We start from the raw sequence: 13,538 nt of genomic DNA on the forward strand, positions 1-13,538 counted from the left end.
GGTGGCCCCTGTAGCATTCAGGCTCTGAGAGCCAGCTAGCCGCTGTTCCGGCAGTGGTCTTGGGCACGTCGTCGGTGGTGGTCCAGGACACATCAGCCCCTGCTCCGGTGATGGCCCCCGCAGCCAGCGCCCCGGACCTTGGTTCCCCGGCAGCCAGCTCCACGGACCCGGGTTCCCCTGGAGACAGCACCGCGGACCCGGGTTCCCCCGCAGCCAGCGCCACGGACCCGGGTTCCCCCGGAGACAGCTCCTCCTATCCTGTGTTCCCCGCCAAGTCAAAGTTCCCCGCCAAGTCAAGGTTCCCCGCCAAGTCGTCCAAGTTCCCAGCCAAGTCGTCCAAGTTCCCCGCCAAGTCAAAGTCCAAGTCGTCCAAGTTCCCCGCCAAGTCAAGGTTCGAGCCCCACGCCAAGTCGTCCAAGCCCTACGCCAAGGCCCAAGCCTAGGCCTCGAGGGCGACCCCCCGAGCTGTCTCGCCGGTCTGCCCGGTCCCGAGGACGGCCCCGTGTGTTGGCCTGGGTAAATATCTGAAATGTAATATTAGAAGTATATCAACAGCATCTGGGAAGAAACTGCATAAAGAAAGGAGTGTGCAAGAAGAAATGTTGATCAACTCAGGACACACACAACAGTGTCCAACAGTGTCCAACAATCTCCAAAAGTGTCCAAAGAGTAAAGGGCCCACCCACCCGGAAGTCCCCCCCCCCCCCCCCGCGGTCGTTGTCAGCCTTTATTTTGTAGGAGGCCGCCGGAAGCGGCCTTAGCCTGGTCCTTCGGGACCAGCCTTTATTTTGTAGGAGCACCGGAAGCGGCTCCAGCTGGTCCTCCGGGACCAGCTGACATCCATCCATCCCCCGCCAGTCCTCGTCCATCATGTCCAGCAGCGGCTCCTCCAGCCTGGTCCTCGCCCAGAAGGCGGTCAAGCAGCTCCGCCTGGAGGCCAGCGTCCGCCGGATCAAGGTGAGACGTTTAAACTAAACTAAACTACACTAAAAAAGAGCCGTCTTCAACTTCAGCGCACTTTCAAGGCTGATTTATGGTTCCGCGTTGGACCAACGCAGAGCCTACGGCGTAGGGTACGCGGCGCCGCGCGCCGTACGGTGTACGTCGCCGTGTTGTCCACGCCGTGATTTAACGCGGAACCATAAATCATGGTACGTCCTCTGGAGCGGTCCTGCAGGAGCGCACCGTGGGCTCCGGCGTGACGCGTGATGCCATTCATTAAACTTTCTGACACTGAGCTCAGACTCACCATTATCTGATCTTTTTAAACTCTTTTCAACTTTTGAAACCTCTCAGATTTTTTTTTTTTTTTTTTTACAACGTTTGCCCTCTAAAAGGCAAAAAGACGCAGGGCGCTTCCGTCAAACAGACACGTTCATATTAAGCCTGATTTATGGTTCCGCGTCACACCATCGCAGAGCCTACGCAGAGCCTACGGCGTAGGTTACGCGGCGCGCGCCCCGTACGCTGTAGGCTACGCCGCACCCTTTAACGCAGAACCATAATTCCGACTTTATTGGGGAAGCCCGTCTCTGGTGTATGCTGGTGTTTATTAACAGCCACTGCTGGGCTGTTTCCAGGGAAAACTGCAGCACACACTGGAGTCTTTGTTGATGCAGTTGTTGTGTGACTGCTCTCATTGTCGGACAGATACTTATTTAGGAGCGGAAGTCAGTCTGCTTTCCAGCATGTGTCCCTGCAGGGAGACTCCCTACCAGAGAGAACCATCACAAGTTCAGTCTGGAAACAAACTGCTGCAACCACGACCAAGCAGGAAATCACTTCCCCCTGCTGAGAAAAAAAGAGGAGCGTTTTCAAGCTGTAAAACACCTGTGTGGTGATTAGGGCTGCCACCTTTCAGAAATAGAAATAAGGGACGCCCTGATTTCAGCAGCGCAGGAGTAAAAAAAAAAGCCCAAAAACTTCTAAACTGCATAAAAATGTGTTTATTTTATATGAAAAAACAAAATACTTTGATTTAAAGTTTAAAGTGCTTTAATAGCATTGAACTTGCATGACTGTATAGACAGAAAACCATACAACTGAAATAGCCTCCTATGCTATGTACGTCCACATCAGCCCAAATGTATAATATAGCCTACAGGTGAAGAATATGGTGTAAACGTTAATTTATTTCAATAATTCAACTCGAATATGGTGTAAAAGTTAATTTATTTCAATAATTCAACTAGAATATGGTGTAAAAGTTAATTTATTTCAATAATTCAACTTAAAAGGTGAAACTAATATATTACCTAGTCTTATCACTGTACATGCAAAGCAAGATATGTTAAACCTTTATTTGTGATAATTTTGATGATGGAATTGTTTATTGATTTCATAAAATATTCTCTAATTTATTTTTTATTTGGGGTTTTCATAAACTTTGAGCGATAATCACCAAAATCATCACAAATAAAGGCTTGAAATATCTCACTTTGAATGTAGTGGGAAATAATATATTTGTTTCCCCTTTAGTTAAATTTACTACGAACGACGTTTTGCAATATATTCAAATTTTCCGACCTTCACCTGTATATTATGACATCAATAAATAAGAGCATAATATATGTCTGTATTGGTTCAATACGGAACGCGACTTTTAATTCCCAACACCTACCTGGAGGTGAAGCCCGAGTCCTCCCCGCTGTCTGGCACACACACACACACACACACACACACATATATATATCTATATATATATATATATATAATAATAACATATAAAGATTTGGGCACAGTCGCAAAGATTTTGCTGGCCTTAATGTTTCCTGTGTTTTATTTTGTTCATTATTGATACATTTAGTGTTGATGTGTGTGTGACAGATGTGTGTATTTTAGAGTAGATGTGTGTGTGACAGACGTGTGTATGGGGCGTTAATGAAAATACAGGACAAATCGCATCCCGTATTAGTTCAATACGGGATGCAACATTTTTTTCTCAAATAAAGGACAATTCCGTATTTTACGGGACGGGTGGCGACCCTAGTGGTGATGGAGGAGCTCCCACCCTTTGAGATGATGATGGCTCATTAATCTGTCACACTCTATTAAGAAACCCCAAAGAAAAAAGACAAGCTTTGAATCTTCTTACTAAACTCTCAGATTTAAGAGGGAAACTTGAAATGCTGGTCCGTTCTGATAATAGCTTCAGGAGCACTCAAAGCTGATAGTGAGGGTTAATCAGGGGTTGACCCTTCCTGTTTTATTTTGAAGCCCGTGTCCCTTCCTGTTTTATTTTGAAGCCCGGGTCTTTGTGTTTCAGTTCTAGTTTGACCTTCCTGTTTCCCATCTGCCCTGATTGTCTGCACCTGTGTCTCGTCAAAGATACTCTCTATACAGAAGATAACCATGGATCTATAATATTAACTGGATGGGACATCAAAAATGGCCGCCCATTCATTTCAATGCATTCTGCTCAGCCAGCGCATACGCTGAAAAAATCTCTGACTTCCGGGTTTACTTCCGCATACACGGGCCCATAGAGCATGCGCAGTTGAGTCACCTCCCATGATGCTCTGGGGCCTCCCATCATGCCCCGGGGCAATGACGCGAATATTAATATAATATGTATTAATATAATATATGAATTCATGTATATTATTACATGTATAGTATTACATATATTATTAATGTATTAATATAATATAATTACATAATATATATTAATATAATACATCCGTGGAATGCACGGACACGGCTGTGACGTCAGCCGTGACGTCACGCCCAGAAAGAGACTTTTCTTTGACTTTTCTGGCCGTTATAAAACATTTTTGACGGATATAAAGTCCATGACTTAAAAATATAGAATACAAAGATTAGTAATTGACGGTGATTACAGCTGGAGGTTCCTGTGAACAGTTTTAGAGGCTTCTCTTTTACTATTGCGGTCTATGGGAAAAAAGCTTTCTGGGCCACATGGGATTTTTTGTTGCAGTACCGTGGCTGGACACTGGGAAAGATCGGCGTGGCTTCTGAGTGCGAGACTCGGGGGCTGAAGATAGCGCATTACCGTTTCTGCCAATGGTATGAAATGGTATCCACTTCCTGTCTCCTAAGTGGGCGTGGTCGCCCCTCTCCCCACATCGTTTTGGAAGTGTTGAGAACATACAACACTAGATACAGTACAACTTTAATATTTGGAAGTTTTGAGAACCTACAACACGAGATACAGTACAACTTTAATATTTGCGCCTTATTTTGCCGCTTATTTTTTTTCATCTGCTACCTTAATGTCTGATATCAACCCAGTACAAGATCATCAGTTCAGTCTAATATCCTTTTTTTTCCCTTCCAAAAAGACTTCAATAATAACAATAACAGTATTATTAAGCAAAGAAGCAAGTTTTATTTTAGTTTTAGAGTTTATCCGATGGGAAAACGACGTTGGCAGTTCTGCAGTGACCGACGACTCTATCTCTGAATCAGCACCAGAGAGGAGAGCTATGAGAGTGTGTTGCTCAGACAGAGACAGGTCTCAAACAAAGTTCATTTTCTCCGTATCTGTCGGTCTGAAAATTTCCATTTTGGTGTCAGAATGTCCATCAAGGTTTGTGGCTTTTGAAAAATGGGTCCCATATTTACTTAGGTTACTATGGGGCGAAGGAATTGGTAATAATCTGTGCTCACGTTCACTTTTCCCATAGGACTCAATAGACAGGAAACCGAACCGTAGTGGGGTGTCTCGTTTCAAATAAAACGTCTCTGCTCTCGTTAACCCTTGTGTATATCTGGTCTTGTCTTTCCTTTGCTCCCTGCTGGTCCGTACTGTTTCCTCCCTCCGTGTTTTCCCTTGTGTTTAGTAGTTTTGGATTCTGGTTTCGAGTTTTGCCATCCTGCAAAGCAGCGCTTTTTGTTTGTTTCAATGAATCCTGCTTTTTTGGAACTCCTGCCTCCTGCTCTCTCCTACATCTGGGTCTGACAACAATCGTTTCACAACAGTACAGACCAGCCTGGAGCAGGGGAAAGACAACACCACATATACACAAGGGATAACGAGACGATCAGGGCAGATGGGAAACAGGAAGGTCAAACCAGAACTGAAACACAAAGACATGCGGTGCGTCCGAAATGCCATACTAAACAGTATATACTCAAAAAGTCTACTTAAGTTTGGCACACTTTTGAGTAAATATTAGTAGTATGCATTAATTTTGACGTACTACTCAGAGCCACACGGCACTTCCTGCTGTTGGGAGGGGGAGTTGTTACCATGGTTACAACTCCCTTTATCCTGGCCCAAACAAGATGACATTATATAATATTATTATATACCAATATTTTAATATTATATAATAATATTATTATACTTAATATTATACTTATGACATATACGTATCTGCGCAGCACTTAGTGACCAAACACCTGCATTGCATTGTGGGAAGTTTCTGCTTAGCTAGTGTCCATCAATCCATACTAATTTCTCAGGAATGAGTATGGATAGTACATACTATTGTGTACGTACTAATGTTTTGGACGCACTTAAAAATCTCCCATACTGTTTTTGCATACTTCCTAGGGTGGAAAGTATGCAATTTCGGACTTAGCCATGGACCTAAAAATAAAACAGGAAATGTCAAACCCTGACAGGTTTATATCATTATTTACCATCCATGAAAGTTTTATAAACAGAATCCCCATCCTCCTTTGTTGTTTAAAAGCCAGAACAGGAAGTTAGGCCGTGACCTGCCGGACTCAGCCGCCTGTCTAGTTGTAGCATCGTGTTGAAAATTTGACAAAAATCCCTCTGAGAAAATACCAACATGCTCACTATCCAGACGGCGTCCAGAGGCGGAGCGAGTGAGCAGCCTTACTAAGCATTTACGGATCCATCAGGTGGAAAGCACACGTTCACCAGGTCAAAGGTCGTCCGTAGCAGACTTCTCTGAAGGAAGCCAGGAACCAGGTACACTGTAGAGCTCGTGTCCTGGTCTGGATGACCTGCTCCTGTCAGTTGTTGTTAATATTAAAAAAGAAAAAGTAATTAAAATAAGAATAACACTGATATTGGATAATAAAAAAATAAAAACATCTGCATGAAGTCATTCTTGAGTACTTGACTTCACTGGATCTGTTAAAACCCTTGTACTGTCTTCGGGTCAAAATGACCTAATTCTCCTGTCCTTCTTTCCTCCTGCTCCTTCCTTCCTTCCTTCCTTCCTTCCTTCCTTCTTTCCTTCCTTCCTTCCTTCCTTCCTTCCTTCCTTCCTTCTTTCCTTCCTTCCTTCCTTCCTTCCTTCCTTCCTTCCTTCCTTCCTTCCTTCCTTCCTTCCTTCCTTCCTTCCTTCCTTCCTCCTGCTCTCTCCTTCCTTCTTCCCTTCCTCTTTTCTCCCTTCTTTTCTCCCTTCCTTTCTTCTTTCTTCCTTCCTTCATTTCTTCCTTCTTTTTTCCCTTCCTTCCTTATTTCCTCCTGCTCTCTCCTTCCTCCTTCCCTTCCTCTTTTCCTCCTTCCTTGACCTGAAGACAGCACAAGGGTTAAAGTATTTTAACAGTGACTTAATGCAGCTGTGTGCAACCACTGGCCAGAACCTGTTACAGTGTTATTTTTTCAAGTGTGCTCTCTAAGATAAGATAAGATAAGATATCCTTTATTTTCTCCCTCAGTGGGGAAACTTATTTTTGTTGTCAGCACTTAGCACACACATGCAGGGGAGGTTGTAAAAAGACTGAAAAGTCAGAATAAAAAATATATAAAAAATACAAAAAAGACATATAAAATATGTATAATATTCTATATGTATATAGAATATATATATATATATATCTTATATATATATCTATAAGCTGATTTCAAAGCCCAGGGGTGGAATACCTTTTAAATATGACTTGATCTCATTCTTGAGCTTCATAAAATCTGACGTTTTAGCGCTATCACTCAACCACAGATCTGTCGGTGGCACTCACAGCTTTTAGCGCAGCAACAATGTGCTGCCACTCACTCGCTTTCTTTCTGTTAGTGATGCCACTACTGTGACCACCAAATAATGAGGTTTTCCTGCCTCCACCTATTCCACAACATCTCCATCTCAGTCTCTGTGAAATTTAGTGGCACGGTGGCTCGACACGTCTCATTCATCCTGACACAGCTGGAACAGACTGCAGGTGGCGCTGCACATGCTCAGCAGGCTCATTTATATGCAAATACAGTCATGAACTACTTTGCATTGCCCATTTATGGTAGAAAGTGGGCGTGTAGAGGGCGGGGTATGAGGCAAATTCACCTGCACAACGTTCCAACTGGACTGTATAAAGAGAACATTGCGTGCAGATGTGCGTGCACACGGTTTTATAAATCAGGATTTTTTTGTGCGCACGCCATTTTTGGCTTTTGTGCGCACGTACACTTTTAATATGAATCCTACGCACTCTTTTATAAATGAGGCCCCTGCTCTTTGGATGTTTGCAGGTGTCGCAGGCTGCTGCCGAACTGAAGAGCTTCTGTCTGCAGAACGCTCACAGAGACCCCCTCCTGACGGGGGTCCCCTCCAGCGATAACCCCTTCAGGCCTCCCAAGTCCTGTGTGCTGCTCTGAGGCGTCAGCGGTGCTGCCTGCCCTCGTCAAATGATCTTTTTCCTTCCAGGTGAGGCTTTTTATTCTGTTTTCTAACATTGAAACTGCTGAGCAGCTCCTCTGCTGTCCCTCACCGTACAACTGCTCTTCTATCATTGCAGGCCTGTGAAGGGCCCAACACTAAAGTGCCTGTGGATTCTCCCAACACACACCCATCTCCCGCTCATCGGCCCGACTTGCACTCTCACCGAGTCCCGCAGCTTCCCCATGAACGTCCTCCCCCCGGGTGCAGAGTCTGGCCAGCGTTTCAAGCTCCCGTCAGCAGCACCAGCCGTCTCATCAGCCGTCTCATCAGCCGTCTCATCAGCCGTCTCATCAGCCGTCTCACCAGCGCAGGGAGCTGAGCCCTCAGACACTCTGGACCTCACCTACATCTGAACTGCATCTGAGCTGCAGAGCAGCCACTCGCTTTCATCGTTCAAATCCCAACTTAAAACACACCGGTCCAAACTGGCTTTTTTTTTTATTGTGCACTTCGAGATTAATGTTGAATTATAATTTTGATAAAAAAGTCGAAAATTCTTGAATAAAGTCGAAAATTTGTGAATAAAGTCGATATTTCAAGAATAAAGTTAACATTCATTTCGACTTTTTTCTCAACATTCCGACTTTTTTTTCGACATTTTGACTTTTTTCTCGAAATTGTACTTCAACATTAATCTCGACATTTCGACTTGACATTTCGACTTTTTTCTCGAAGTGCATAATGAAAAAAAATCTTCCTCTAAAATATTATTTTTTATTTTTCTCCTGCCTGGCCCTAACACTCTTCCGTACTTTTCCCTTTGACCCTGCTATCTATCTGCTTAAATCATGTTTTTATTTTTATTTAACTCCTTTTCTTACTTTTGTACTTTCTTAATTTTTTCAGTAAGGTAACCGTGGGTGTAGAGAGGCCCGATAAATGAAATGTATTATTATTCTTCCATGCTGAAGCACTGCCGTTGAGTCACCGGCACAACTTGCAGCTACGATGAGAATAAAAGTCATGAAAGTCACATTCAGAGATGATCTCATCAGGTTTATTTTCATCCTTAAATGTTACCCAGAATGGAGCTTAAAACGACTGTGAGTGGATTCGTGATCTACAGCAGTAGTACTTCTTTGTCAGAACGGCATTTCTTTGCCATTTAAATACAGGACTGTCTCAGAAAAGTAGAATATTGTGATAAAGTTCTTTATTTTCTGTAATGCAATTAAAAAAAACAAAAATGTCATACATTCTGGATTCATTACAAATCAACTGAAATATTGCTTAAGATTAAGATTCCCAGAATATTCTAATTTTTTGAGATAGGATATCGGAGTTTTCTTAAGCTGTAAGCCATGATCAGCAATATTAAAATAATAAAAGGCTTGCAATATTTCAGTTGATTTGTAATGAATCCAGAATGTATGACATTTTTGTTTTTGTAATTGCATTACAGAAAATCACAAAATTCAAATTTTCTGAGACAGTCCTGTAACTGTAATGCCTGATTTATTTACCATTAAGATTGACCATGATTGTATTGTTGCCGGAGTTGTTCCAGTTCTGATACCAGCATTAAAAATACTCACTGATCCTGACAAAACTAAGGGATGAGTACTTGTGTTTGATAGCACATCATTTATACAAACAGACTCCACGTGTGTCGTGACTTCTTTAAAGGTCAGTACAGGAAGCTGCACAAAACTGCTCTGAAACTTCCTGTTTTGCTCCATCAGGTGGAAACACCTGACTGCTCATTATGCAAAGTCCTGGTTTCCAGAGGTGGCATTAATGCTGCTGAATACAAACAAAGATCAAAATAAAAAAATAGTGACTGTATGAAGTATTTGAGGAGCCACCAGCTGAAAGAGCAATGGGACTGAAGCCTGATTTAAGGTTCTGTGTTAAACCAACGCCTACGCCGTTGCCGTGACGGCATCGTGAACCCTTCGGACTCCATTTCACCGCGGTGCAATACCCCCCCAGAGCGCAAGGGGGTGGCGTTCTTTTCCTGAATGGTTTATCTTCGTTTTATTTTTTTTATTTATTTATTTTTTATTTGTGGACTCCCTCAATGAGTCGCTCCTCGACTTGGTCCATGTTGATAATGTTCTGTCCGTGTTTAAAAATGGCGGGGGATGGCGCAGTCTGGAACCAGAAATGCGTTGCTACCAAGCAAACCAATCACAGCCCTCTCGTCTGCGTTGGGTATGCGTCACCTCGACGTGTAGTTACAGTTTTTGGGAGGTGCAGGTCAGGCTATGGCGTACCCAGTACTGGAGTTGAAGGGGGATGGCATCCCCCCCCTGAAATAAAAACGGTCCAAATCATCCCCCCTGTAAAACTGCCATCCCTCCTTTCCATCCCTTATGTCATTTCATCAATGAATGTGGTTTTACTGCTATTTCAACATTTAGAGTCATCACCAGAAAAATAACACCAGAAAAATAACTTATTTGACAATTTTCACCTGTTTCAAGTAAATTTTCACTTGAATAAGTAGAAAAATCTGCCAGTGGGACAAGATTTATCTTCTCATTACAAGCAAAAAAATCTTGTTCCACTGGCAGATTTTTCTACTTATTTCAAGTGAAAATCTACTTGAAACAGGTGAAAATTGTTTTTTCCAGTGATGAGTCTTGTTTTAAGTGTAATGGGATTTATTTTTCTAAAATGAGACATTTTAACAGAAATAAGACAAATATTCTTGTTGAGTTTTTGCAGTGATCCATTTTACTTATCCTGTGAAGGACAGAGTCATATTGATAAGTTCAGAAAAGTGTTTTTTATTGTTGTGTTTTGATGTATTTGATGTAAGTCCAGTGGATATTTAAAGCTTACAGAAGGCTGCATTTAACTGCTGCTATGTCATTCCTGCAGTATTTCTGCAGCTGTTTTGGTCACTGCTATTATTTGTAATATATTATTTGTAATCAGCACAAATTATCTGTCCCCATATGATAAAATCCACCATCCCCCCTGATTTCTTTTTACAACTCGAGTACTGCCTACAGCGTTGATTTAACGCAGAACCATAATTCGGTCGAACAGGGACATGGGAGAACATCAAGCATCAACTGGTTTCAATAAACCTCTAACAACCGCGTCATATCTAGTTTTCCCCAACATCTGAAAATAGTGGTAATATCAGCAAATATAACAAAAATAAAATGTTTTGATTTTCCCATGATGCCATGCAATGAGACGTCTGTATTTGAAGGGGGGCCTAAAATGTGTCCACAGGTGATGTCAGGTTACCTATCAAAAGCTGCTAATACAGAAACATGCTGGTATAAATTCTCCAACATCGTAAAAGTCATACTCAACTGAGTCGATGTAAACTTCAGAGAGAAATTTAACATTTCACTAAAAATTTGAAATTAAAATAAACCTGGAATCCTATCAGACATAAAGCAGGAAACATTTATTCAGCTTTAAAAACAACAAGAGCGTTTGATCTTGTTTTCGATTGATTGTTAGTTATTTAAAATAACACCAAAGAATTTCTACTTAGGAAACTATCAGTTTCAACTTGATTTAGACAAAGAATATTAAACAGCAAATACAAGCGACTGAAATGAGTTTCCTCTGCCTGACCGTAGTCTGGAGACCTCTGAAAAGTAATAATGAAGGAGGGAATGACTGAAATGATAATAAAAAGTAAATCGTCAAAGCAGGACGAGTGGAATCCACATCAACTCTTCCTGAATAAGTTACACCTTGGGAGGAACCGCCTGTGGAAAGCAACACCAGAGAAGAATCCGGGGGAGGCCAATCAGAGCCTGGTACAACACGGAACAAAGGACCCTATAGTCGTAAAATGATCACTTTGAGAAGAACCAGACCGTCTCCGTCTCCAGCAACTCCAACACCCCAACGACTGGAATGTATGAATCAACTTTAGTTAAGAAACCTTCAATTTGATTTTCCTTTGGTTAAACTAAAGTTATATCACCATGGTTGAACTATTCTGTTGTTGTTCATGCGTTTTTAAATGATATCAGGTCCTTCATTAAGTCACAGGACCAATGTAACCAGATGCCTTATGTGTATTCATTAAGATATAGTATGCATCAAAACCGTAATAATACTATTTATATCCGTATATATCCATCCATCCATCCATCCAGTTTCTATACCCTCTTTATCCTTTGCGGGGTCCCGGGGGTCTGCTGGAGCCTATCCCAGGATTACACCCTGTACAGGTCACCAGTCCATCGCAGGGCCTATACGTATATAAATGGTCCAAATATAGAACTTAATCTATCATGTTGATAAGATGAAATCTATAATCCAATATCCAATTTAAAAATTAAATTACTTGCGTATAAAGCCCAAAACGGTTTAGCTCCGCATTATTTGCAAGACCGGATAGTGCCTTATGTTCCTGGCAGAGCTCTCCGTTCTCGGAGTGCAGGTTTACTCGTAGTTCCTAGAGTATCCAAATGTAGATTTGGAGGGCGAGCGTTCTGCTATCAGGCACCATTACTTTGGAACCAACTTCCAATCTGGGTTCAGGAGGCTGACACCGACTCCACCTTTAAAACTAAACTTAAAACCTTTCTGTTTGGTAAAGCCAGTGCTTAATTTGTCCATGAAGAGGTCCCGGAACATTGAGAGGGAGAGAAAAGGTCCTGTGGTGTTAAATGCATGTCAGCATGTCATTACTTGGATGTGGGGAAAAAGCAGAGGACACAAGAAATGATCCAGGCTGAGTTGGATTTGGGAAACCGCTTGGTGATGGAGACGGTGACGGGACACACAGCGCAGGAGATAGGGAGCGCAGAGAAAAAGTCCCTCTTCTCTTTTTTCCTGATTAAATGCATCCGAAATAGACAAACAGGCGATCTATGAGTAACTTCAATGAGAAATAAAACACCGAGAGAATATGGAGAAAAGGAGGTGCCGGATCCATTCAAATAGGTACCGGATGTTGTTCCGGCAGGATCCGGCACAAATTAAGCCCTGAGTAAAGCCTATAGTTAGTGTTTAGTAAACCTCTAGCTGGTGTTGGTAAATCTCTAGTTAGTGTAAACTCTAGTGTGTTAGAGTCAGTAGTCATAGTTGCAGCTATAGAACAAGACTATAATAGTTAGTTTCAAACATATCTTGGTGGTAGATATGCTGCTATAGGCCTATGCTGCAGGGGGGCACCGACATGATCCGCTGGGCGGTGCCTCTCACCCTTCTTATCCTCTCCTCTCCCCTTCCTCTCTTCTCCATTTCCATTTTTATTTATTATAAGTATCTCATAGCTATCGTTTTTGTCCATCGCTCCTGTAGTTTTTTGTGCTGGCCCCCTTTTTTCTCTTTTGTGCATGTTTGCAGCCCGGAGCTTCGGGAGCTGCGTGCTGGCCTGTGGTCCCGGCCCCCCTCCCACCGCCGGTCATCCCGTTGCTGCTTCCACCTGCCTCAAAGCAGGTATTTCGCCCGGACTACATTTAATACGGCACAACGCGCTGACGCCACGCACGTAAAGGTAGAAGAAAGAGGCGGTGGATATGTTTGGTATTTGTAAAATGCCGTGCTACAAAGTTTAGATTCTGGCCCTGCGATAGACTAGCGACCTGTCCAGGGTGTAACCCCTGCCTCTCGCCTGAAAATTGAGCTGGGATAGGCTCCAGCAGACCCCCCTGACCCTGCAAAGGATAAAGCAGGTATAAAAAATTGATGGATGGAAGTTTAAATTCTTCTTTTTGAATCAAGTTCAAGTTTTTCCATTTTTGGCCTGGTTGGCACTGTTGGTTTCGGGTCCACTCTTGTTTTACCAATGAGAATCTCCCAGCACCGTCGCCCATCAGCCACACCAGGCTAGACGATGGCCAAACCAGCCGAGACGAACCAAAGCAGGGGACCTGCTGGCAGACCGACCCCAACATCCCCGCGGAGCGTCCACGCTACACAATCATACAAACTAACTTGTGCACTGTGGGTGATTTTCTATTGCACGATTAAAAAACGAGAGCTAAGGTGTCTAGTAATGATCAGTGGTTCTCT

General features: G+C 42.8%; 1 protein-coding gene across 1 annotated transcript; it reads left to right on the forward strand.

The window, feature by feature from the left end:
- The first annotated feature begins 839 nt into the window (after positions 1 to 839).
- si:dkey-204f11.64 (uncharacterized protein LOC100537752 homolog) lies at positions 840 to 8,050 on the forward strand. The gene is made up of 3 exons (XM_061712916.1): positions 840 to 957; positions 7,406 to 7,580; positions 7,672 to 8,050. The coding sequence occupies exons 1-2, from the start codon at positions 871 to 873 to the stop codon at positions 7,529 to 7,531; spliced, it is 213 nt and encodes a 70-aa protein (XP_061568900.1). The 5' UTR covers positions 840 to 870; the 3' UTR covers positions 7,532 to 7,580; positions 7,672 to 8,050.
- Positions 8,051 to 13,538: the final 5,488 nt, after the last annotated feature.

The sequence above is a fragment of the Cololabis saira genome, chromosome 21 (genome assembly GCF_033807715.1).
Source record: "Cololabis saira isolate AMF1-May2022 chromosome 21, fColSai1.1, whole genome shotgun sequence".
In the NCBI taxonomy this organism is placed as follows: Eukaryota; Metazoa; Chordata; class Actinopteri; order Beloniformes; family Belonidae; genus Cololabis; species Cololabis saira.

Excerpts from the sequence above, each read along its gene's own strand:
- si:dkey-204f11.64 (XM_061712916.1), top strand. The coding sequence starts at position 871 with ATGTCCAGCAGCGGCTCCTCCAGCCTGGTCCTCGCCCAGAAGGCGGTC. Across the intron at positions 958-7,405 it reads CCAGCGTCCGCCGGATCAAG|GTGTCGCAGGCTGCTGCCGA; the intron begins GTGAGACGTTTA and ends GGATGTTTGCAG.